A 26,474-nucleotide genomic window follows, 5' to 3' on the forward strand; every position below is an offset into this window, starting at 1 on the left:
TGAGGTTAAGCAACTTGCCCATGGTCACACATCTAGTAAGTATCTAAGGCTGGATTTGAACTCAGGTCCTTCTTACTGTAAGCTCAGAGCTCTATTCACTGTACCACCCAGGTAACCGCAGTTCCATTCCTCAACTAAGTTCTCAGCAATTATATATAGCCTCCTCATTCTTGCCTCTGAGTTTGCAACCATTCTCAGATTGGTAGTGATTTTGCTGGGAATAAGGCAGGGGAAGGGGAGGTAGTGTTGGTGGGAAAAGTGAATTGGGCATGTCTCCACTCTAGTTATCTTCCAAGGGATATACAGAAAGTGCTTCAATCCAAACCACATATTGAAGGACTTTTTTAGGGGGTTGAAACCTCCAGGGTGGTGATTTTAGAAGCCAGAAATTTATCATTACTCTGAAATTGAGTCCAAAACTTGAAAAATATGAACCAGCTAAATAATCTGTAATTATCTACTTCTACCAATATCTTAGAAAATTTTGAGTACAGGCCAGGTACCCTCTGTAAAAAGAGGGAAAGGAAAGCTAAGTGAACCTGTTGGGTATTCTTTTGAAAATGAAACAAAACAGGGAAAGATTCATTCTGTTTCATTGCCAGATATAGCACAGCAAGTCCTGATACCATAAAATCGTTGGTTACTGAAGTGAACTTTTTCTTCTAGATTGGAAAACTGAAGTCTTTTCAATGATTTCAAGCTATGAAACTATCATTCATAAACAGATTCCAAATCACCCACCCACCCACTCTCTCACACACACACGCACACTCACACATGTTGTATCTTTGACTTGCAAAGTGCTTTAATATTTCCATTTTTAGAAGGTCTTAAAAATGCTTCTGTATAGACAATGAACACTGGTTCTGGAGTCAGCAGACTTAAGCTCAAATATCTCTCCTGACACTTACTATCTTGTGACCCTGTGCAAGTCAATTAACTTTTCTGTGCCTCAATTTCCTCACATGCAAAACAAGGATGAAATATCTTTCAATTCTATAGCTATAAAGAGAGAGTTGGGGGAAAGGGGGAAGGTGGTTCCCAATAGAAGTGAGGAAGAGATAGAGAGAGAAAGAAGAGAAGTGAGGGGAGAGAAGGAAAAAGGAGGAAGGGAAGGGAGGGGGAAAAGGAGGAAGGAAAGAAGAGAAATGATTATTTCTCTCATATTAATAACCAATTGTTGAATTAGGACTAAGGTTTTCCCCCTTTTCTAATTCCTCAATCAGAAATCAGCCCCAGTAGGTTATACAGGCAACCATTAAAGTGCAGGGCTGATAGTGAAAGGGAAAACTTAGATCTGTTCAAAAGGTAAAGAAATTTTTGTTTAAGTGAATTGATGGATTCCAGCCCAGACAAGCCCAGGAAAACGTAGATTCTCCCTTTTGTCTAGACCAACCCAGATGGAGAGATGTGGGATAGATAAGTCTCTTTATCTAAGAAGATCTAAGTGATCAGTCATGTCCCCCAGCCCCTCAGTAGAAGAAGCCCACCTCTCATGATAATATTCATTCTTCTCATTATTAATAAGAATTGATTGCCACTTTCAGGAACACCCACTCTTCCAAGGGTATATAATCATTGAGGGGGTTCTATAAAGGGTCTTTAGCATTTGAGTTTCACTGACCCCTTTTATTAATTATCTGCTAGCATGATGAATAAAGTGATTAATTGCACAGAAACCATGTCTTGAACTTTTTATACAGCACAGAAGGAAGCTTTGTTCCCAGAGGGTATCACTATAATAAAAAGAGGCAGCTAGGTAAACCAGCCAGATGAGATCGTACAAAAATTAGACTATTGAAGTTAGAGTCAGGAAGACCCGAGTTCCAAAATCAACCTCAAACAATTACTAGCTGGATGATACTAGACAAGTCATTTAACCTCTGTCTGCTCATTTTCCTTATCTATTAAATGGGGATAATTTCACTTACCTCCTAAGGTTTTTATGAGGATAAAATGGGTTAATATTTGTAAAGTGGTTTACAAACATTAAAATGATATATAAATACAGGCTATTATTATTTGAACATATATATATATATATATATATATATATATATATATGAACATTTGCATTATATTTATCATTGCAAATGTCATATCCCTTTATTAGATTTAAGTTCTGGGGGCAACTAGGTGGCGCAATGAATAGAGCACCGGCCCTGGAGTCAGGAGTACCTGAGTTCAAATCAGGCCTCAGACACTTAACACTTACTAGCTGTGTGACCCTGGGCAAGTCACTTAACCCCAATTGCCTGACCAAAAAAAAAATTTAAGTTCCAATTTTTCTGGGGTAGAGCCAAGATGGCAGAGTGTAAAGAATTAATTGTTATTTGAGGTTTTTATGACCCCATCTTTTGGCTAGAATATATTTTTTAAATTCTCGGTGCATGCACTGGCCTCTGGGGCTCCACAAACGGCATGGTGCTGCACCCACTGGTTATAACCGTTGCCTTGGTGCTGGCACCTCACGTTATCACCATTCGCGATGCCTACATGGGCCTGGCAAAATTATAATGATTGGAAGCCTAGTGAAGGCAGTGCTGTGACTGTCAGACCAGCCAGCCAATTGACTGGGGGCTGTCTAGGGTCTGCTGGGAAGAAAGGGAGGAGATTCGCTATTCCAGCCTCCAGCTAGAAGGTGACAGGACATCTGCTGTATATTCTCCGCTGATTCCTGGGTGGTGGTGTTATTCAGGTTGTATAATTTCCCTTTCCCCATTTAATTTCCTTTCCCTTGATCCTACTGCTCCTGTTTGTGTATGTGTAGCTTTTTAAGTTCGTTCTTGTTAAATAAATCCTGCTCTGTTTTGAGGGAGGCTGCCGGTCTCCCCTTCCTTGCCCCAATATTGTGGGGTGCCGCTTAGCTAACACTCCCCAGTTAAAAATTGGTCCCCACAAGAGGAAAGGCCTTTGCGCCAGAGCAGGAGTGGAGTCCAACCCTGAGGTCACACTGATCCACCCCCAGGCAGGCCTTGCCAGAGAAAGACTCCCAGAGCCTCTGAATCAGCTGCTCACAATCTGGTGAGAGGGCTGAGTAGTTTGCCAAGGGGAGATTACAGGGGTCTCTGCTTGTCCTAAAGCAGAACTCAGTTGTTTTACCCCTGCTGGGAATCAGGAAGCAGCCTTGAGTGGCAATGGCCCAGGTGGGGGAGGGACCCATGTTTGTGTGCTGTGGTTATAAGCTCTGACAAAGTTTTGCTGCCTGGTTAGTTAGCAAGTTGACCTGGAGTTATCTATTGACCAGAGAACAGGCCAGGTGAGTGAAGAACCTGCTCCTCCTTAAATCATACCACCTGGGATCCCATGAAGCTTGGGACAGTACATACTAGAAGCAGTGCCCCACTTTAAGGAGTTAAAAGTAAAATAAAAGACAGGCAAAATGAGCAGACAGAGAAAATTGCAGACCATAGAAAGTTTCTTTAGTGACAAGGAAGATTGAGGTGCACCCTCAGAAGAGGATGGCAATGTCAGGGCTCCTACATCCAAAGCTTCCAAGAAAAATATAAATTGGTCTCAGGCCATAGAGGCACTCAAAAAGGACTTTGAAGATCAAGTAAGAGGTAGAAGAAAAAATGGAAAGAGAAATGAGTGATGCAGAAAAGTCATGAAAAAAGTCAACAGCTTGAAAAGCCAAATTGGTCAAATGGAAAAGGAGGTACAAAATCTCTCTGAAGAAAATCATTGCTTAAAAACTAAGATTGAGCAAATAGAAGCTAATAACTTTATGAGCAATCAAGACACAATAAAGCAAATCCAAATGAATAAAAAAAAAAATAGAGGACAATACGAAATATCTCCTTGGAAAAATAGCTGACCTGGAAAATAGATCCGGGAGAAATAATTTGAAAATTAGTGTAGTACCTGGAAACCATGATCAAGGAAAGAGCTTAGACATCATCTTCCAGGAAATTATCAGGGAAAATTGCCCTGATATTCTAGAAGCAGAAGGCCAGGAATAATATAGCTAAATTCCAGAGCTCCTAGGTAAAGGAGAACAATTCAAGTACTGTGGGGCCACAGTCAGGATAGCACAAGATATAGCAGCTTCTACATTAAAGGCTCAGAGGGCATTGAATATGATAATCCAGAGAGCAAAGAAATTGGGATTACAACAAAGAATCACCTATCCAAAAAAAACTGAGTATAATCTTTCAGAGCGAGGAAGAAGACTTCCAGGTATTTGTGATGAAAATACCTGAACTGAATAGAAAAATTTGACTTTTAGATATAAGCTCCATATGGGGAAGGACTTTGTCTTATTTATTATTAGCATATCATCTAGCACCTAAAGATATCCTTGCTACACAGTAGGAATTTTTTCTAATTGTTCGATACTGTATTAGACTAAGTAGAAATCTCAGGAGAGCTATCCACAGGGCACTAATACTCTTACTGAGCTCTCTCTGACCCAGTGGAACAGAACCAACTGTTTATGATGATTTGTGACTGACCTATTAACTCTAATAGCCTTAAACATTGCTCTCCCCTAAAATTCACTACCCTTGGTATAGACTATCTGAAACCTCTTCTTCTTACTGTGTCCTGACTCCCTTTAACACTACAAATGAAAGCCACTTTAGATATAATCTTGCCCCTCTCCTATGGTTCCAATGTCACATTCTCCCTCCAATACTCCCTTACCCAAACCCATCCCTCCTCTCCAGAGGAGTAGCCACTGATAAAGACTCTGTCCCAGTCTTTGACTGTTATTATTGTGGAGGTGGGGAGTGGACAGAGTCAGGGAAAGCACTGTTCATTCAATGAGATAGGAAATCAGGGGCAGTTAGGTGGCACAGTGGATCAAGCACCAGCCCTGGATTCAGGAGAACCAAGTTCAAATTTGGCCTCAGAGACTTGATACTTACTAGTTGTGTGACCCTGGACAAGTCACTTAACCCTCATTGCCCCACCCAAAAAAAAAAATAAGAGATAAGAAATCTCTGTTCTCTTAGGGGGAGAGGAGCAGAATCTAGGGCTAGAACTGGCCTTCTAATGTTTAAACTAGTTTGAGAGAGAGAGAGAGAGAGAGAAATGTGTTCTTGTCCTAAATAGGAACTGAGGCAAGATAGATATCCACTCACTGGGAGGCTTAAAGGACAAAAAAGGAGGAGAAAGGTTTAGGAAGAATTTTCTAATAGAAGCAAGACTATAGGGAGTTATAGTATGCTAACATGAGTAGTGGGCCAGCTTCAGAGTCAGAAGACTTGCATTCATGTCCCCTGTCTGACACATACTGTAAGACCCTGTGCATGTTGATGAACCTCTCATGGCCTCAGGCAACTCTCTAAGATTATTAATTGAAGAAGAATTGCCAATCTGCCATGGTCGAGGGTGTTTCTCACAAGAACTTCTGAACATGAAGGAAATCAAAAGCTTGGACCCCCCCAAAAAAGTTGTTAGTGTTTGTTAGGTTCCATGGTACTATTAGCACTATGATTCATTTAAATCTTGAATTAAATAGGTCTGTACAGGTTAATGTGGGAATCTTACCTCTCTTTATAATAAAGTTTCTGAATTTAGAGAACACAAGTTGTTCTTAGATCAGGAACTCATACAGACACACATCCAGGGAAATGTAATCAAGTTTTAATATGTAAAGATTTCATACTTTCCCCAATGCACTCATATAACATTTCTTTCCTTAGGTCATTCCTTCCAGAAATGTCCGTCTGCCCCATGGATTCTGATTTTAGTTCCCTTCCAGCTAGGAGAAATCCTTTCACTTTTTGTCTTATTCTAAAAGAGCATTCTCATTTCTGAGCCGGCTAATTATTTCCTTGTTGATATGCATATTTGGCTTAGAGCTGGAGCTTTTTTTCCCCCTTCTCTTTTTATTTCCAACAGTCCTATAAGTGCCAACATGTGAAAGTCATTAAAGAAGTGGGAGTTGAAGGGAAAGGAGGAGGGCCATTACAAGCCACATATGAACTTATCATCCAAAAACCAATGGATATTGACTCACTTCTCCTTTGTTCTTCTGATGAGAGTAGTGGGATGGGAAGCTGAGCCAGATGGATAGAGATAGCTCCAGGGCCAATGCCAAATTCCTGGACCCAAGAGTAATGCTGAATTCCCAACCCACTCCCTTCCTGTCCATGAATATGGACCTGAGAGAAAGATGAAAAATGTAGAATCCATTTGCATTATCTAACCAGTTCCAGAATCCTCTTCAAGCTTGTGATCAGTATGGAAGTCAGGAAAATGGGAACATGAACAAATTGGGATGGGCCTAATAGTTCTTATGTTACATGAGCACTAAATAGCTCCCTGAAACTTCTGGCTTAGTAAGGCTATCAGTGATCCTATTATAAGATTTAGAGGTGGAATGAACCTTAGAGATCATCTATTTCAACTTTCTCATTTTGTAGATGAAGAAAATGAGATTCAGAGATATCTCTGAATTCTCAGAGAGTTCAACTCACCTAGTTCAAACCCAGGGCTTTTTCTCCATTAGACCTTTTTCCCCACAGGGACTCAGTATGAATCCACATCTGTTTGGTAAGTACAGCAGAGGATTAGCCTGTCCGGAGTTTTCCTAGTTCTCACAAGACCTAGAATCTGTAACTGAAGTATTTCTTTTAGTTGGGCACCCAACCATTTGGGGCACAGGGGAGGTGAAGACCAAGAGTCATCTTCTTGTTACCCTTTGTTCCCATCAACTCCCCCTCCTCAACCCCTCTAGACCAGTAGCTCCAACATTGTTAGAAATGAACCCTGAACTTAAGTTGGGCATCCCACACTAACTCAAAAGACTGGGGGAGCTAGGTGGTGCAGGGGGAGCTAGGTGGCACAGTGGATAAAGCACTGGCCCTGGATTCAGGAGTACCTGAGTTCAAATCTGGCCTCAGACACTTGACACTTACTAGCTGTGTGACCCTGGGCAAGTCACTTAATCCCCATTGTCAAGCAAACAAACAAACAAAAGACTAAATAGTCTTGTAGTATATTGGATGCTTTTTTGCCTCCTCCTTTCCTTTGGGGTATAGAACTTACCTCAGAGTCATGAGGATCACATAAGAATGTCTGCAGAGTTTAGAACAGTGCCTGGAACATAGTAGGTGCTTAAAAAATGCTTGTTTTTTTTTCCTTCTTTCCTTTCCTTGTTCTCACCTTCCTTCCTTCCTTGGAATATAATAGCCTTAGTGTATGGATAGAAAAGGATACTCATTGATCAGAGTGGGGGTGGGGTGTTTGCATGCATTTTTCCACATGCTAATAAAAGCATGAGAGGTAGTATGCTATAGAAGGAAAGGCACCAAACCAGGAGTTAGGTCCAAGTTCAAATCAGATCTGGCACTTTGTTAACACCTATACAGCACTTCCAAAATATCTCATTTTATCCTTACAACAACCCTGGGTTCCCTGGTTGTAAGTACTGGGTAGTAGGTGCTATTACTATTTTTCTTTTGCAGGTGAGAAAACTGAGGCAGACAGAGGCTAAGTGACTTGCCCAGGGTCATGGAGCTAATAAGTGCCTTAGGTTGGATTTGTACCCAGGTCTTCCCAATTCAAGGACCAAAGATCTAAACCATTGAACCAGTAACCACTTGCAGCTTTTTGATTTGTTAGTCATGACTTCTGGCAAATTATTTAGACCTTTGAGCTTCAGCTTGCTCATTTGTCAAATGGGGATGATAATATATTACCTATTTACAGACTTGTAAGGAAAGCACTTTGTAAATCTTAAAAAGCCTTGTGAATGTGAGTTATTTGGAAGAATGTAGAAGGGTTCCCAGTCACAGAGTATCAACCTGCTTCTTGGTTTCCCAGGAAGAGTCAGTCAAGGACTGTTCAGGAAAGAACAGTGAGTGACTTACACATCTTCCTTCCCCCATCCCCGCGAATCCCTAAATCACTTCTCTGGCAGGCATCCAGGAGATGAGGAGATGGAAAGAATCCACATAGACACTCACGAAACTGTGGATCCTTTGAAGTATGAAACACAGCTTATAAGATGCAGAGTTTGGTCAATGAAACACCAGGCCAGCCCCAGAGGAGCAAGGCCAGTGACAAGACCTTGTTCAGGGACAAGTAAAGAAAGGAGATCAGAACACAAGCATAAGCCAGGTTTGATTGTTCTAGGATGGACTGAGTCTCTAGATTAGGAAATCCATCCACAGTGGAAGAGACAGCCAGCCAGGATGGGTTCTATTTTTTAAAAAAGTTCAAATCAATCCTAGATCCAAGCCATCTATCCAAGTAGGGGTATGGAAGACAATTAGCAGAGGTTCAGATGAGCTGGTGAGTGCATTGGTAAGGTCTGGCAGTAAATATTGAGGACTTGGTCCCAGGGAGACTAAAATTTGAGAAATCCAGTCACTGGGGAGATTGAGAAACCCAGGCTGTAGGAGGTCCTGAGAACAGGCAAATGAAGTTATCCTGGGAAGCTGAAGTCAGGGACTTAGTCAAAAGGAAAATAAAATGAAGTCACAGGGGAAATGAAAAGACAAAATCTCATTTACTGGAAAACTGGCATATGAAGTAGGACTCTAGTCACAGAAGAAGGTGATACCAAGGCAGGGATGGGAAAATGAAGTCATGCATCAGTCACAAGGGAACTGACTATAAGGAAGTAGCAGGACCAACAGCAAAGCTAACTCAATGCTGGTTGAGTGAGCTACAGAGTGAGCTCCTCACGATACCCCCCCCCACCAGGGACAGAATTGGCCCTATTGTCTGGGGCAGGCTATAGATGCTGGCTAAGTGGGCCCAGCTGCTAGGGTAAGAGGCCTGTGGGGGCAGGGAAGCAGGTGATGATTATACCACTCAGCAAATAAATTACTCAGCCTATACAGAGAAGGGCACTACAAAAAGAGCATCCAATTCAACTCTGCCCACACGATAAGAGTAGTCTTAAAAAGCAGCAGTAGCACATTGCTGTAGGGAAGAGCTCTGGGCTTTAGAGTAGGGTTCAGAGTCTACCTCCAACATTTACCAGCTGAGTGACAAGGCATAAGTCACTTAACTTTGCTCAGCATCAGTTTCCACCACTGGGAATTCATCCTCCAATCCATCTTCCATTCAACCACTACAATGATTTCCCTTGAGTACAGATCCAGTCATGTCACTCCCCTACTCAGTAAACACCAGTGTCTCCCTATTACCTCCAGAATCAAATATGAAATGCTCTATTTGGCATTCAGAGCCCTTTAGAACTTAGCTCCCCGCTACCTTTCCAGACTTCTTATACCTTACTCCCTAACACATACTTTTTGATCCAGTGACTCCGACCTCCTACCTGTTCCGTGAATAAGAACGCTCCATCTTTCAACTCCAGGGATTTTCTCTGGCTGTCCCCCATGCCTGAAATACACTCTCATCTCTTCTCTGACTACTGACCTCCTCCCTGGCTTCCTTTAAGTCTCAACCACAATCTTCCTAGAAGCCTTTCCTCTTGCATATTGTTTCCCCCATAAAACTATAAACTACATGAGGGCAAGGACTTCTGTTTGTATCCCCAGTGCTTAGCCCAGGGCTAGCACATCATAGGCACTTAATAAATGTTTATTGATTGATTGAAATTGAAATCATAGTAGCACTTACTTTACTGGGTTGTTGTGAGACTCCAACAAGATAGCATATACAAAGTGCTTTGCAAACCTTGGAGCATTTAGAGGCTATTTACTGTTATTCTTTGAAAAGCAGAATGGCATAGCTAATAGAGAGTCTGAAAGATTTGCATTTAACCTCCATACTAACTGTTTTACTTCATCCTCTCAGTGAGGCAGTTAGGTGGCACAGTGGATAGAGCACTGGCCCTGAAGTTGGGAGGATGGGAGTTCAAATATCACCTCAGACGCTTACTAGTTGTGTGACCCTGGGCAAGTCACATAACCCCACTTGCCTTAAACATCCAGGACCATCTCCAGTTGTCCCAATATGTCTTGCCACTGAACCCAGATGGCTCTAAAGGAGAGTAGAGTTGGTGACTTTGCACAGCCCTACCTCACTAAAATCCAATTCACTGCAAGTCATGACATCACCCAATGTCATGGTCCTCTTCTGGAAACAAAGGACAAACTACAACCTTCTCAGTGCCCGAAGGCAACTCTATCTGCTGATCTGCTTTGGTACCAGAAGTTCTCACTAGGAGTTACCTACAATTATTAAATTACAGAGTCAGACCAGACATTTACCCCCAGACACCCACACCACATTCTTTAACTGCCAAATCTAATAGCCTTTTTCAATCCTCATCACTTTTGACCTTTTTGCAGCTTTTGACATGGCAGATCACCCTCTTTACCTTGATCATTTCTTTCTAAGTTCTCTGACACTATTCACTCTAGTCTGGTTCTCCTCCTACCTTATCTGAATCTTCAATGGGCTCTGTCCTGGTCCCTCTTCACTCTCTATTTCAGTTGATTTCATTGGCCCCTATAAATTCAATGGTCATCTCTCTGCTGATGATCTGTAGACCCCTCTCCAATCTTAACCTCTCACCTATCCTCCAGACTCACATCTTCAACTGTCTACTGGACATCTCTACACCTAGATGTCCCATAAACATCTTAAACTCAGCACATTCAAAACCAACCTCATTTTCTTACCACCCAAACCCTCCCTACTTCCAAACTTGAGGACATCACCTTCCTCCCAGTCACCCAGACTCACAACCTAGGTGTCATCCTCAACTCCTTAGTCTCCCCTTCACCCCCTATATCCAGTCTGTTTCTGAGTTCTATCGATTTTACCTTCATAAGATCTCCTGTATATGTCCTCTTCTATTTCTGATATAGCCACCAGTCTTGTGCAAGCCCTCATCACCTCATGCACAGGCCATTGCAACAGTCTGCTGGTTGGTCTCCCAGACAATTCTCTCCCCATTCCAGTCCATCTTTCATTTAGCTGTCAAATTAATCACCCTAAAGCACAGATCTGACCATATCACCCCCCCCACACACACACACACACATTCAATAAACTCGAGGTTTTTTTGTTTTGTTTTCCTTCGGGGCAATGGGGGTTAAGTGACTTGCCCAGGGTCACACAGCTAGTAAGTGTCAAGTGTCTGAGGCCGGATTTGAACTCAGGTACTCCTGAATCCAGGGCCAGTGCTTTATCCACTGTGCCTCCTAGCCGCCCCCCAGGTTTTTTTTAATAATAAAAAAATTGTTATTCTTACCTCCAGGATCAAATATAAAATCCTCCGTTTCGTATTCAAAACCCTTCACCACCTTATCCCATACTACTTTTCCATTCTTTCTTACATTTCAATCACCACCACATACTCAGATCCAGCAACACTGGCCTCCTTGCTGCTCCTCGTACAAGACTCCCCCAACACTGGGCATTTTCGCTAGCTATCTCACATTCCTGGAATTCTCTCCCCTTCCTCATCTTCTGGCTTCCTTGAAGTCTCAGTTAAAATCCCCAATTCTATAAGAAGTCTTTCCTGATCCCCCTCAATGCTAATGCCTTCCCTCTGTTGATTATTTCCCGGTTACCTTACATAAGTGTGTATACACACACACACACACACACACACACACACACAGTTCATACATAAGTATTTGCATGTTGTGTTCTCCATTAGACATCGAGCTCCTTGAGGGAAAAGAATGTCTTGTGTCTTTCTTTTCGCCCTTAGCACTTAAGTACAATTCCTAGCACACAGTAGACACTTAATAATTATTATCGGCTGACATACACGCATATAAACACATTAAATTCTTTATTACTCTTTTTTTTGCAGGGCAATGAGGGTTAAGTGACTTGCCCAGGGTCACACAGCTCATAAGTGTCAAGTGTTTGAGGCTGGATTTGAACTTAGGTCCTCCTGAATCCAGGGCCGGTGCTTTATCCACTGCACCACCTAGCTGCTCCATACACATGAAATTCTTTAAATCTAATTCCTCAGTCTAATTCTCCTTGTAGAAAGAGGGAAGTCAGTTTCCACAGAGTCATAGAATGTTGGGGGCAGGAAGAGACCATAGATATTATCTGGTCTGATCCCCTCACTGCAGAAGAGGAGACTGATGCTCGATTGGGTAAAATGATTTGCCTAAAGGTACATAGCTTAGTAAGTAGCAGAGTTGGAACTTACATCCAAATATTCCGACTCAGATCTGAGGTTCTTTCAACCACAGGATGCTGACCCTTGCAACTCTCTGGATTGTATCTGCTAATGGGGAGCTTTGATATGGATTATGGGCTTCTTAAGATAACTATAGTGCCAATAGTAAGACACTATTCCCAGGAGAAGCTGAAAGGAATGACTAGAGTAAACTTTTAATTGACATTATACAGACATCTCTTTCTGTAGAAAGATAATACAATCCTGGAGCCACAGGACAAAATCAACACCACTAAAGCAAGACTGTATGGATACAGTAGAAGAAATAGAGGGAGTGGCTTGGAAGGCATTTAAATCCACTAGAGAACTTGAACCCCAGGGAGCCGGAAGCTACTATGTCAAAGGCAACCAAAATCAATCTAGAGTAGATGAGGGGGCTATAGGATGGTAGATTTAGAACTGGAAGCCACCACAGACACCATCGAGTTCAACTGACTTGGAACAAACAGGCACAGAGAGGTAACGAATAATCCAAAGTCTGAGGGAACCAAAGGTACTAGGGAGCTTGATTTCTAGGGATTCAGGGGTTTGGAGCCAAAAACTTGCCATCTAAAAGAAATATTTTGTGCTTCGTAGTCCTCCATTTTTGGCATGAAGCTATAAGCCTAACACTAAATGTGAATTCAGTATGGCCCGAGAGACCCAAAGAACAAAAACAGCAACAACAATGTAGAATATATTGGTTTATAGAACATATGGCTTATGTATTGCTTTATAGAATAAGTGGTTTATATAGACTATATGATTTATAACTGGTATATAGGATCAGGTCATTAGTACCAGAAATTACCAAAAGCTTATTCTCTACCGTATTTGAGGCGTTCATTATCCCTTTCCTGGAAACTGTAATAGCCTTCTAAGTCTTTCCCCTTTCTAATCCATCCTCCCTACAGCTCCCATGGGTTGGACCATGCCATTCTCTGTTCACGAACCTACAAGCAGCTGCCTGTTCTCAGATAAAATGCAAATTTCCTCAACCAGGCATTTAAATCCTCCTAAAATCTAATACCTTCCTCAAACTTTCCAGATTCACTTCCTATCATGTTCAGAACCCTAGATCATCCTATTTCATCACTTCATGACTTTGCAAAATGCGTCCTGAATGCTTGGTGTGCACTCTCTTCTCACCACCTCTTAGAAGGCCTAATTTCTCCAGGTGCCTCCTCTTAACACTAAACCTTTACCAATGATAATCCCAGTTGTTAGAACCCTCTCTCCTTCCACAGATTACCTTGTATTTAACTCATCTGTTTCACAATAAATCAATGATTTAGAACAGTGACTGATCTTTCCCTTCTAACTGGGTGGCTTTTTACAGAGACTGGGACTGAATTTGAGTTGACAAAGCAGAATGGGCTGCCAGAAACTCTTTCCCAGCCAGTGACCATGCAGCACTGAACCCTCCCCACCTCTTCCAGAGCCCAGGAGGCACAGAGCATCACCTCAGCATGAACCAATAGCCCCAGCTGCTCTACTCCACTGGAGAAAAAAAAAAAAAGAATTACCAAATATGTTTCTCAGATGGGGGATCCCTTCTGGGGCACTTCTGCCTCCTGCCTCCAGCTATCCAAGGAAATGGAGTGTCAAAGTCCTCACCCCACCAGCAATCCTTGAAGAAAATGCAAGGCAGAGAGGGGAAGCTTCACTGCCTAAATAATATTGAATAGCTTGCATTAAAAGAAGCTGGAAAGTGGAATTAGGAGCCTCCCTGGGAGAAACTCTTAAAAAGATGTTCCATGTCTTCACTGCAGAATCATCAGAACCATATCAATGTTGGGCACTCAGGAAGTGCTAAATGATCTCAATTATTCTAGTGCCTCCTGCTTTATGAGAAACGCTGGAGGTGGGAGGGTTCCTGAGAGGCAAGGAGCTAAATGTTCTGCCTTAGTAAGGAAACCAGAGGTCTGTGAGTAAATCCAAGCAGGCATCCCTTTGCTATTAAGCCAACCCTCAACTCATCACTTCAATGATAGCTTAGTTTTCGTTCCTTCTCCTCATATTCCATAGTCCTAAAGGAAAGCACCTGCTGATAATTCTCTAATTGTCAGGCAATCACTGATGACTTGAAATTTCCCTCCCCCCCACCCCAACCTCTGCTATCTTCTTGCAGCTGAGGAGCAGGGTAAAATAACTGGTTTCTTTGTGGGGATGATTTAGTAAGTGAATTAGAAAATTTAGGATTAGGAAAGCCTTATTGTGTGCATTTCTGGAAGCTTAATCCTTGGTTCTTGCTTTTCTTTCTCCACATTCCTCTCAGTGGACTAATCCTGTCTCATCTCTTCATCTCTCAAATCTTTATCTCAAGTCTTGAGATCTCACCCCCTAGCTCCAGTTCTTTATCTTTGGCTGCCTATAGAACGTTTCTACTTTAAAGACTTCAACTAAAATTATTAAGTCCAAAACTAAATGTCTTCCAAGAATCAGTTCTGCCTGCTGTCTTCTTCCCTATTTTCATCATTGGTACCACCATTCTCCCTACCACTTGGGCTTATAACCTTATCCTCATTGTCATTCCCAGCTCTTGGTATAGTTGCTAGTACATGGTAGGTGCTTAATAAATACTTGTTGACTGATTTTATCCCCTATGTACAATATGATACCTCTCTGTAATAGGAAACAGGAACACTTGCCTTTGTTTTTACCACCAAAAAATGCCTCTTATGTGAAAATTCTGATGAGGGATTCGGTTTCCAAATAAATATTGCATAGTGTTATGGGCATCATAAGAGCTGGATTCAAATCCCAGATCTGCAACCTGTATGACTATGGACAAGAAACTTAGGCTTCATGTTCCTCATCTGTAAAATGAACTAGATGACCATTAAAGAATCTTTTAGCTTTAAATCTATAATCCTACACATTAACACTTATCATAACTATACCTACATTCTCCTCTCTTTGCTCTCCATTTCTATCTTTCAATGATAACTGTGCCTTAGATTTGCCAGTGGTGGGGCACCTAGGTGGCGCAGTGGATAGAGCACCAGCCCTGGAGTCAGGAGTACCTGAGTTCAAATCTGGCCTCAGACACTTAACACTTTACTAGCTGTGTGACCCTGGGCAAGTCACTTAACCCCAATTGCCTCACTTTAAAAAAAAAAATAAGATTTGCCAGTGGCTCAATATGGACTCTATCGAGTCCTGCTGGTAGAAATCAAGGCTAAAGAAGGGGACCCAGGCAGAGAAGATATATGGAATCCTCAACTTAAACATGGCACATGGTCCAAAAATCTGTATAGGGGAAATTGTGTTGTTGGTCCTATGCCTTTGGTATATTATGGGGCTGAAAACTTGTGGGCTAGCCTGGGAACCTGGTCATCATGTATAACGAGTTTTTAGCAACTGCTTTACAAACAAACAGTGACCATTTGCCCTTGATTTTTAAGGGGCAGTCCTTACAACATGAAAATGAGTGAACTTTTAATGAGGCTTTTCTAAAGGAATATTCTTTGTCAGACCATGTGTCTTGGTTTTTAGTTGAGAAAATATGATTCCCTTTAACAATGCCTTTAATTTATGTTTAGTCAGTGATACCCAACTCTCTATGACCTTATTTGTGGTTTTCTTGGCAAAGATATTGAAGTAGTTTTCCATTTCCTTCTCTAGCTCATTTGACAGGTGAGGAAACTGAAGCAGTTAAATGACTTGTCCAGGGTCACCTAGTTAGTGAGTATATGGGGCCAGATTTGAACTCATGTCTTCCTGACTCTTGACCTGGCACAAATAATTTTTATGATAATACTGGCTCTGAACTCCAAACAAATGATTCACAAATGAACTATTAGAATACAACTGGATCTGTCAGTTGGACATTGCCTGCATATATTCATACAAGGAATAAACAAAAATCCAGAAATACCAGCCAACATGGGATGCCAAGGTCTCCCTCTAAATCCTGGAGGAAGGACTATGACAGGAATTAGTATTAGAGGGTTCCTGCAACATCATGTTCCTGTGTATATGTAAACAGGGTCTCTGGAGTGAAGGGTGTTAGGAGTGCAGGAGGTTAGATAGTCTTGGCCTCCTGTCATTTGTTAACACTTTATCCTTGTATCCAAAAGCTATGTCTCCAAATTCACATAAGAGAAGATAATTTCCAGGCATGTCATTGATTCATTTCATTCTCTTCCTTGAAGAGAGAAGCAGAGATACCAGGGTTCCCAGCAGAAATATTTCTGGCTGGCACTAGATGGGAAGCAAAGTGCAAGGACACTCAGATTCCCAAAACAGTTGGGTATTCTTTGCTCTGCATCAGTACAGAAAGTACAGCTAATGGTTTAGATAAAATGATCCACTTGAATCATCACTTTCTTTCCTTGAACTTTTAAGGCTCCAAAGCTATTTTGCTTGTGACAATCTACTCCTCCCATAGCAGCTTTCATTGACCTGACCTAGAGTCTGTAGGTCTCTACACTGCCCTAATGTTCTAAATTGAAAAACGAAGTCTAGTTGCTCCAAATCACTTGGGTTGTTTTTTTCAGATCACTCATAAATTGACTGTCCATAAGCGTGGGTGGAGGTTAGTTAATGTTACATGCTTAGATATGGACTTTGACTAGTCTTGGTTTCCACTCTCCAGTTTTTTTCTTTTTCTAATTTTATTTATAATTTAGGAAATAAAACAAGCATTTCCACAATATAAAAGAACTTTTAAAAAGATGATTGTAGGGGTGGGGGGCAGCTAGGTGGCACAGTGGATAAAGCACTGGCCCTGGATTCAAGAGGACCCGAGTTCAAATCGGACCTCATACACTGGACACTTACTAGCTGTGTGACCCTGGGCAAGTCACTTAACCCTCATTGCCCCACCAAAAACAAACAAAAAAAAGATGATTACACATGAAACTGCAAAGCTATTATATACAATTTACTATTCCTTTTACATATATAATAAAGTTATGTAAATTTCTTTTTCTTTTTTCTTCCTTCCCCCTCCCCTGCCCTAATGATAGCTACCATTAGACACAAATATGCTAGTGTGCATACATACACATATGTATGTATACGTAAAATCATTCTATACCTACTTCTTTATCAGTTTTCTCTAGATGCAGATAATCATCTTCCTTCATAAGTCCTTTGTAGCTAATTTGGGTATTTATAGTAGTCAAAATGACTGAGTATTCAAGAATGGTATCAATTAAGAAACCAGAGAGTGACTCACCCAAAAGCTAACTTCTCAACTAAAGAGACAGGAATAAGATTATTCAAAAGAATAGTTTTAACTTTAGCAACTATTTGTGTATTGGACCCAAACAACCTGTTTTTCCAAGCATCTTGTGCTAGTGAGCTGCTTGTGTCCATACCATCACAAAACACAAGGTTACTCGCCATCCCTGCTACATCTTCTAACCCTATTTTTCAAAGACCAGTTCGAAGTACTTATCCTCCAGAAAGCCTTCCCTGGTCTACCCCTGGTGGAAATGATGCTTCCTTGCTCACATCTTACATAACAACTTTGTACCTCTTGTGCTCTTATTCAATTTAATTCAACAATGATTTACAATGCTTTGAGAAGATTCCTCAGGCAGAGATACAGAGGATGAATTGCAGAGAAAATACACTAGAGGCACATGAAGACCATTTAAGAAACTATTATGTTAGTCGTGGTAAGAAGAGATGATACCTAACTAGGATGGTTTCAATGGGAGTGCAGAGGAAGACGAGATGGATGGAGAAAGGCAAGAACTTGGTCTCTGGGTATGGGAGATGAGAGAGGGCAAGATCAAATATAGCTCCAAGGTTATAAGCCAAGGTGATTAGGAAAGTGATTGCACTATAATCTATTCTGTTTTAAGATTATTTCATATTAATATATGACATAGTATATCTGTTAGATTGTGTACTTCACACACTTCCCAACATAATGCTAGTTACTCAGTAAGCACTTAATAAATAGTTGCTGAATAAACAAATGAGTGAATGAACAAAACTAAATTTGCTTTCAACTAAAAATATTTCTATTGGGAACCTTGGAAACTGTCTGCTTCTCTCTGTGAGGAATGAAGTGAACCTAATCACATGTACTGAGATATATCGGGTCAACGCTGCTGGTGCCTGGATTCAGATTATTGCTAATAATACCAGACTCACTTTGCTTATATAATAGGTGTACCCATAATAAGCAGCCACTGGTTTATTTTACTCTATTTTTAGAGGTACAAAAGACAGAGGAGGAGGAAGGGAACCATTAGCCAAAGACCTGTAAAGAAGGGGGACATGCCTTGGTTGCCAAGAGACCAAAATAATTGTATTTCTTCTCTCTCCATTGGCTCTTGGAACAGGGAGTCTGAGAGACTCATTTTCTTTTAAGTGAAAAGTATGTCCAGGCCAGGCCATTTTCCAGATCCTTTGAGGCTTGATAACTTGTAGAAGTTCAAAAGGATCTCCAGTGGAAAGAGGCCAAATATGGAGAGCTGGCTGGTTAGCACCTTAAAACTGGCAGGAGTGATACTGCTGTAACAGGGTATTTGGACAGATCCTAGACTTAGGCTGGTAATGCTTTCTTCTTCTCTTTGCAAAACAGCCAAGGACAAATAGCAGCATCTGCTACCATCCAAAATCCTGCAGGAATCTCTGAGGCAAGTAAGTGCCAGACAGAATGTCAAATCCTGACTGTTTTGATAACCAAAGGATAGGTTATGTATGAAGAAATTGATTACTGACTGATCATATCACAATGAACAGAGGGGAGGGAGGAAGACAGAGAAAGAGAGGCACACAGAAACTCAGACACCAAGAGAAAAGAGAGCAGGCAAGATGGTCCTCCACCAGGCCAGTTTTGTCTCCAGTTCACGGACGTACCTCTAGCCAGTATTCTCCTTAATTACTTGCTTTTCGATAGCTGGGTTTCTAGTATATTCAACCAGCATCTCTGTGGAAAACAGAAGAGCTAGAGTAGACCTTAGAAAACATCTACTCTCTAACCCCTTCATTTTACACACGAGCAAATACATTGCATTTCACCACCTTTCCCCGATTCAGGAAGGTTTGACAAAGGCCTTGAGGCTGGTGCTGAACATGACCTACTACCTATTCCCAGCTCAGAATGTATTAACAGAAGTTAAACAAAAGCCCATTGCAAATCAGGTCTTTGTAGCCAAGCTCCATTATTTGATTTGTAGCTTATTTACAGAATATTAAATAAGGTCATATTCAAATAGCTTGGAAAATATATATTTAAAGCCAAATATCAATGGTTTAAGGATTATCCATTTAGATTTCTCCATTCTTATAGATAACTGGGAGTTAATGGCACATATGTAGGAGGTGTTTGGAGCTTTATTTGGCCATAGAACAGGATGTTCAAGCATTCTGGCAGATCTCTCCCTCTATTTTCCACTAAAAAGCCTTCCTAGGGAATGGAAGAAAATTTTGGTCATAAAAATTATCATCATATGCACAGATTTACCCAGAGTAGGGCAAACAGACTTAAAGAACCAACTAATGAAAGATTGCTTTGTTCATCCTTGAAAGCAAGAGTGAGCCAAATCTTGAATTTATATACTACATTATTCTGCCTGACCCCTAGTCCCACTGCCAGGAAAAAAAAAATGACTGGCCTATAGTGGGACACATAGTTCAGGCTCTAGTTCATGCATGACCAGTGGCAAATTATGGGTTAAGTCCATCACGGAGAATGGCATGAAGGCACTGGGACTGAATCATGAAACAGATTGTTTGAGCTGGAAAACAGAATATATGCTGGCCATTAAGCGAGTGTCCCTAGCCCTTAACCATTCAGTATCAACTAGGCTGATCCACGGTGAGTTTTTGCTCAACCAGGTCAGTGGTTTTATGGCAATGATCACAATCTACTTTTCCTGGTTTTAAGAAAAGTGGAACTCAAAATGTTATAAAAACAAATGTTGAGAGGGCAGTGAGGGGCAGCTAGGTGGCGCAGTGGATAAAGCACTGGCCCTGGAGTCAGGAGCACCTGAGTTCAAATCCAGCCTCAGACACTTGACACTTACTAGCTGTGTGACCCTGGGCAAGTCACTTAACCCTCACTGCCCCATGCAAAAAACAAAAAGTTGAAAACTATCTCTACATGTAACTGCAAATAAAATACTATTAAGATGGAAAAATAATAATAAAAAAAGAAGTTAAAAACAGAAGAATTTTTTTAAATAATAAAAAGAGGGGCAGCTAGGTGGCACAGTGGATAGAGCACAGGCCCTGGAGTCAGGAGTACCCGAGTTCAAATCCAGCCTCAGACACTTAACACTCACTAGCTGTGTGACCCTGGGCAAGTCACTTAACCCCAATTGCCTCACACAAAAAAAAAAAAAGAAAAGAAAAGAAAAGCAATGCAGGCAAATGCTCTAAGGGAAATCTGAAACTGAATGTTTTGATCTATTGTTAATTCTCTTGCATTTCCTAACTAGGGATTGTAGGCATTTCTTCAGTAGTGGGAGATATGTAAACAGAGATGGACTGTAAGAATTTACTTATTCTATTGTTTTCCCATATACAAAATGGACCCCTTAAATTATGGGGCTAACAATTACTTGCAGGTCACAAATTGCTAAGTATATAGCAGGTGCTCAATAAATACTGACTGATTAGTTGATTGACTAATCAGTATCTAAATAGAAGTACAAAAAAAAAAAGTCAAAGGTAAAAGAATCTAAGGGAGGATTTGGCTTCCAGTCTCAGTTCTGTCATTATCTATATAATCTTGTTGGGGGGAGGGGGGAGATAAGGCTCTACAAGGATCTGAGACCAGACCAAGACTTAGAGCAGCATCTGGTACACTGGAGGTACTTAATTAGTGCTTATTGACTAGACTCCTTTATAGGAGATAGGAATGGTATTGGGCCAGAATGAACTGATACGTTAAGAAATCAATGGATATGTTGGACATAAGGAAAAAAAATTCCAAAAATTAGATCTGCCCAAAGGTGAAAGTCAACTTTGTGAGGACATCTCCTTGGAGATCTTCTAAAAAAAACTAGTTGACTACCTATCAGGTATGCTATAGATCTGGGCGTCTGGGTAGTGCAGTAGATAAAGCACTGGCCCTGGAGTCAGGAAGACTCCAGTTCAAATCTTACCTCAGATGCATTCTAGCTGTATGACCCTGGGCAAGTCACTTAACCCCAATTTCCTCATACACCCAGGGCCATCCCCACTTGTCCTGATATATAATCTTGCACTGGACCCAGATGGCTCTGGAGAAGAGAATGAAGTTGGTGACTTTGTACAGCCCTCTCTCACTTAAATCTAATTTACTGCAAGTCACATCACCTGATTTCACTGTCCTCTTCAAGAAGAAGAAAGCACCCCCTCCCCAAGTATCCCCCAAGAGGAAATGATTCTTCCATCATTTAATCTCATAGTCCTTTGTACTCCATATCTTTTGTTGTTGTTTTGAGGTTGGGGGGGGGATTTAAATCTGTGTTTGCATACTGTAGGATGCTGCCTTAACCAATAAAGAACCACAACTCTGATCACTTAAGTCTTAGAGGGAAGCAAAGCAGGAGAATTAAGTTATTTTTTTCATGGTCACATAACCAGTATGTGTCAAAGGTAGGTTTTGAATCTAGATCTTCCTAACATCAAGACCAGCCCTCTACCCACCTAGGCTAGCTATTCATCACAGTCTAATTTACTTCCTATGTATGCTTATGTCATAGACAACTGGGTGGCTGGGGGAAAGTGTGCTGGGCCTATGGTCAGGAAGAGAAGTTCAATTCTAGCCTCAGTCACTTTCTAGCTATGTGATCCTGGGTAAGTCACTTAACCTTGTCTCAGTTTCCTCAGTTGTCAAATGAGCTAGAGAAGGAAATGGCAAAGAAAACTTGGCCATGAAAACCCCAGATGGGGTCCCAAAGAGTCAGATACAGCTGATAATGACTGAGTGGGATGTAGTGAACTTGAGTCAGCTCAGACTCTGAGACTGGGGTGTGGAAAGTTACCAGCCCCCAGTCCCTGTTATTGCTAGGCCACACTGTCCATATTCCATCCCATTGCTAAAACACACCTCCTCCCCTTGTTCTTTGGCCAAGCAGGGTATCGTAGCTCCCTGAGAGCCATATTTTGCCTTACTAAACGTGGTGTACCCCAACCCCCCTCCTCTTTGCTGTCTCCTGTTAGTGCAAACCCACACTGGTACCACCCCTCCCTTCTTGCATTCCAAAGCCCCTTGCTCCTGGTACCACCCCTCCCCTCACATGGGTGAAGTGGTTTTACAACCACCAGACCCCACCTCCTTACACAGGAGTGATTTCGCAACCACCTGCACCCTTTCCCCCTCCTCTTCCTCCAGCTCTGGGACCTAGCTAACCATGCCTCCATACCCTGATCACAAGCTCAACACGGGTACCAGGTGGGACAGGGTTGGATGTTAGGTTGTGAGCCCACCTAGTACATGAGGGGACTGCCCCCTCAAACTTCTATAAAAACCCAACTCCTAAGCTCACCAGTGCGCTCCTCATTCCTTGCATGAGGTCACCCATTCTCATGAGAATGAAATAAATCTGTCTCTGCTTGACTCAGTGGTCTCCTCGAATTATTTGGGTAAACTGAGGCAAATGTCCCATACAATGACTGAACAGAAAAAATGCTTATGTCATAGCCCTCCATATACATTTGGGGACTGGGAGAAGGGGGTCTAGACCTACAATTTCAATGGCATAAGGAGTCTCCCAGTAAGAAAACTCCTACTAATACAGCCTGGCAGCTATTCTCATACTTAGTCTTAGAACATTGCCTGGAACATAAATATATTAAATGACTTTCCCATGGTCATACAAATAGTGTTTACCATCCAATAATATCCACAGCTGCCTTTCAGTACACATTTTATCACCTTTATAATAACAACTACCCTTTGATGTAGGTGGTAAGAAAGTCTGCTTTGTGCAACTTCAAGCCTCTAGAAGGAGTTAGCTTATCCCTCTTGCTAGGTGGTAAACACCATGAGGACAGGGACTTGGCTTATTTATTAGACAATGGGAGTGTCTAAGGGGGGCCAGCTTCTAACAGAGCACATTCCACATAGCAGGGGTTTAATAAACATCTGTTGAATTAGTCATGAATCATTCATTCATTGATCGATTTAAGAAACTTTTATTAAGAGGTTGCTGTGTGCTAGGCACTGTGCTGGGTGGTAAAGACAAAAAGGAAACAATATGTCCTCTAGGAATTTCTATTGTACCAGGGAAGAGTGGGAAGTTATGCTGTCTCTATAGCAACATTATGGTCATTTCCAGAAAGATAAATCGGGTGAGCCACACCAAACACTCCACATATCTCCTGCCCTTGCCCATGCTTCTGAACCCCACTTTAATAAAATGGGGCATGCACCCATCTGCCTTAGAGTCCTGCCATTCTCCCCAAGTCTCCTTTGCTCCTTTATTTGCTTGTGTAAAGGCAAGAAGATGAGGTTTAGGCCCAGATAATTTCTAGAGAGTGGTGGCTGTTCCCATCTGGGTTGAGTGGAAGCAGAAGACATAGATAACATTGTGACGCAGAAGGCTAGGGAGCCTCATCTGCATATAAATAGACCTAATCAGAAATGCAAATTGCAATCAAGAGAAATTTTGAAAGCCTGTGATAACTATGTGATTGTGCAGATAAGGAAAGGTCAAACACTTGTATTGTTAAAGCCTTAAAATTGCTATCAGCCAGCCCCCAGGCTTCCTTTGTAAATGAAACGTGGAAGACATAAATAGATGTCAATCAGCTACCAGCCTAGGACCGAGTCCTTGGATAGAAGCTTTTTATTGTTCTCTCCCCAGTTCTTTCCAGTAACTAAAACCAGGGAGCTGCCCAGATGCAGGCCCGATTCAGAAGAAAAAGCAGGCATCAACAAGAAAATAAACATCCTACTTGCTATAAGATCCAGGCTCGTGTACAATCCTCCTATTAGGTAAAGGCAGAATAAAATACATTTACATTTAAACACACTCCACAGATGACTTCACGGATGCTGCTCTCACTGAAGCCTCACAAGGGTAAGATATATCATGACTGAAGGTTGTCACAGGCTCACAGAACCCTAGTCTTAGAGGACACTTTAGAAGCCAACTCCTACCTGAGTGAGAAGCCCGACTAAAACATTTCTGATGGGTTCAGTAAAAGATGGTGCATCCATGACACAAATACCTTCTTGACCATACTTTCTCCAATATACTGGAATAACATTCCAGTTGAATAATATTGAAATGCATGATTATGTGATTTAGAAATAAAACAAAAACGAAAACCTTTATCCAGAATTATATCTGTAGTCTTCTGTGAGGAGCAGAAAAAAATCAACATCCAAGAAAAAAAAAATCAGAAAAGGACTGAAAGCAATTGTTTCAACTAGGTGTTATAATTCCTTGTGGGTTCTCATACAAGACCATTTTTTCTTTTTTAAAAGAAAATAATTTTTCCACTGAAGCTTTCTTAGGATTCAGTGGCAAAATTGTTTATGAAATATTTATCATCCTTCTAACTAGGCTCTCCCCCCCCCCCAAACAACAAACTAATGAATCAAGAGAGCCATCTAGTGCCGTACCTTGGAATCTTAAAGAGGGTTTTCACAGGATGCATGTCAAACAAGGGTGGGTCTCCATCCCCCAGCTCTATAGCTGTGATCCCCAGGGACCAGACGTCACATCGAGCATCATAAGAGTAGTCGTACTGCTGTTCGCAAGCAATGACCTATCAGACAAAAGCAGGACGTGAGACATTAACCTTCACTGGGCAGCAGGCCACACCCCCTTCAATGTAAGAAGGGGTCTTCTGTCAATCATAGCCTCCTCTCTGCTACCCTGCCTTCACTGACTCAGAATTCCTAAAGTAAGAAGAAACCGACTCTTTTCTATTTAAAAAAAGACTGACCCTGCTCAGGGTGTTCCCCGACTTAAAAATAAATAAATAAAAGACAACGTGACCACCTGGCTGTCTTAGGGTCAAAGGATATTTGTGTAGTTGCTTTTAAAAATGTTATGTTAAGTGGTGCAGTGGATAAAGCACTGGCCCTGGATTCAGGAGGACCTGAATTCAAATCTGGCCTTAGACACTTAGCTCTGTGACCTTGAGTAAGTCACTTAACCCTCATTGCCCTGCCCCCCCCCCAAATGTTATTTCTGTGTCCTTATACTTGTCACTATTCACAAGATACTGAAAAGAGGGGGCAGCATGATACTGATGACAGAGGGCTGAATCTGGAGTCAGGAAGACCTGAGTTCAAGGCCGGCCCCCCCAACACTTACTAGCTGGGTAACCCTGGGCAAGTTACTTAGCCCCCGTTTGCCTCAGTTTCCTCGTCTATAAAATGGGAATAATAACAGCACCTACCTCCCAGGGTCGATGTGAGGATCAAATGAGGTAATAATTATAAAGTGCCTGGCACATAGTAAGCATTATATTTAGTATTATCATTATGGTCTAGTCACTTAAACTCTCAGTGCCAAGGCAACTCTCAAACTACAGAGATAAATTGCCCATATGCATTAGTAGACACCATTTCCACATGAAAACTCCAGGTCCAGACAGAATATTATTACTACTGTTGCTAATAATAATTATGAAAAACCATTTCCCCCTCTCTCAGTTTGTTGCTCAGACAACCTCATGGTGGAGGAATACTTAGGAGAAGGAGGAGACCAGGCTAAACTCTTCTGGGATAATCACTAAAAAATTGAAGCAAATGAATGGAAGAAAAAATATGAAGAGACCTGACAAGAAGTCTTAGAAATAAGGAAAATTGTGGCTGAATACAAAAAGACCATTGAGGATGAGCAGAGGACGAATATGGGTTCTCAAAAGAGCTTCCAGCAGCCAACCGTGAAGATAGAACAGGCCTTGGCAGGCCTGGATTCCATGGAGAGATCCCTGTCTGATCTATTCTGGAGCATTGAGGGGTTTAAGAAGCATGAAGAAGTTTTGAAAAAATGTCTTCGAGACTACTTAACTCGAGTCGAACAAGAAGAGCAGAGGTGTCAGGCCCTGAAACTCCATGCAGAAGAAAAACTAGATAAAGCCAATGCAGATATTGCTCGGGTTCGGATGAGAGCCAAGGCTGAGAGCACAGCTCTCTCCACACTGCCCTCAGAAAAGAGCAATTGAAAGTGGAGTCTCTAGAAAGAGCCCTTCAGCAGAAGAACCACAAAACTGAAGAACTGACAAAGATCTGGGATGAGCTGATTGCAGAGCTGAGAAAGATTGACTGTTAGTCCAGCATCTCCTTCCTCAGCTGCTTCCTTGGGACTCCCAAGTATTTTTGCCTTATCCAGGAATAATCTCCCCCTAACATATTCTTTCATGTTTCATAAATAAATGAATAAAATCTGTTTATCACTGTTTAAAAAAAAGAAAAGAAAAATAATTTCTCTTCAAGACAGTTTTCATCTTTTATAGAGCTTCCCACAAGAAGCCTGGATCAGCCAATAGCAACAAT

The 26,474-nt window shown here is 41.6% G+C and overlaps 1 protein-coding gene and 1 pseudogene across 1 annotated transcript in view; one reads left to right on the forward strand and one right to left on the reverse strand.

Moving 5' to 3' along the window:
• MYO3B (myosin IIIB) overlaps positions 1-26,474 on the reverse strand; it is a 600,588-nt gene that overhangs the window by 492,322 nt on the left and 81,792 nt on the right. The window contains 1 exon segment of the mRNA XM_043993615.1: positions 24,588-24,733. Coding sequence (XP_043849550.1) covers positions 24,588-24,733 — 146 coding nt within the window.
• Positions 25,715-26,250, forward strand: LOC122746154 (annotated as a pseudogene).

This window comes from Dromiciops gliroides, chromosome 3 (genome assembly GCF_019393635.1).
Source record: "Dromiciops gliroides isolate mDroGli1 chromosome 3, mDroGli1.pri, whole genome shotgun sequence".
NCBI lineage: Eukaryota > Metazoa > Chordata > Mammalia > Microbiotheria > Microbiotheriidae > Dromiciops > Dromiciops gliroides.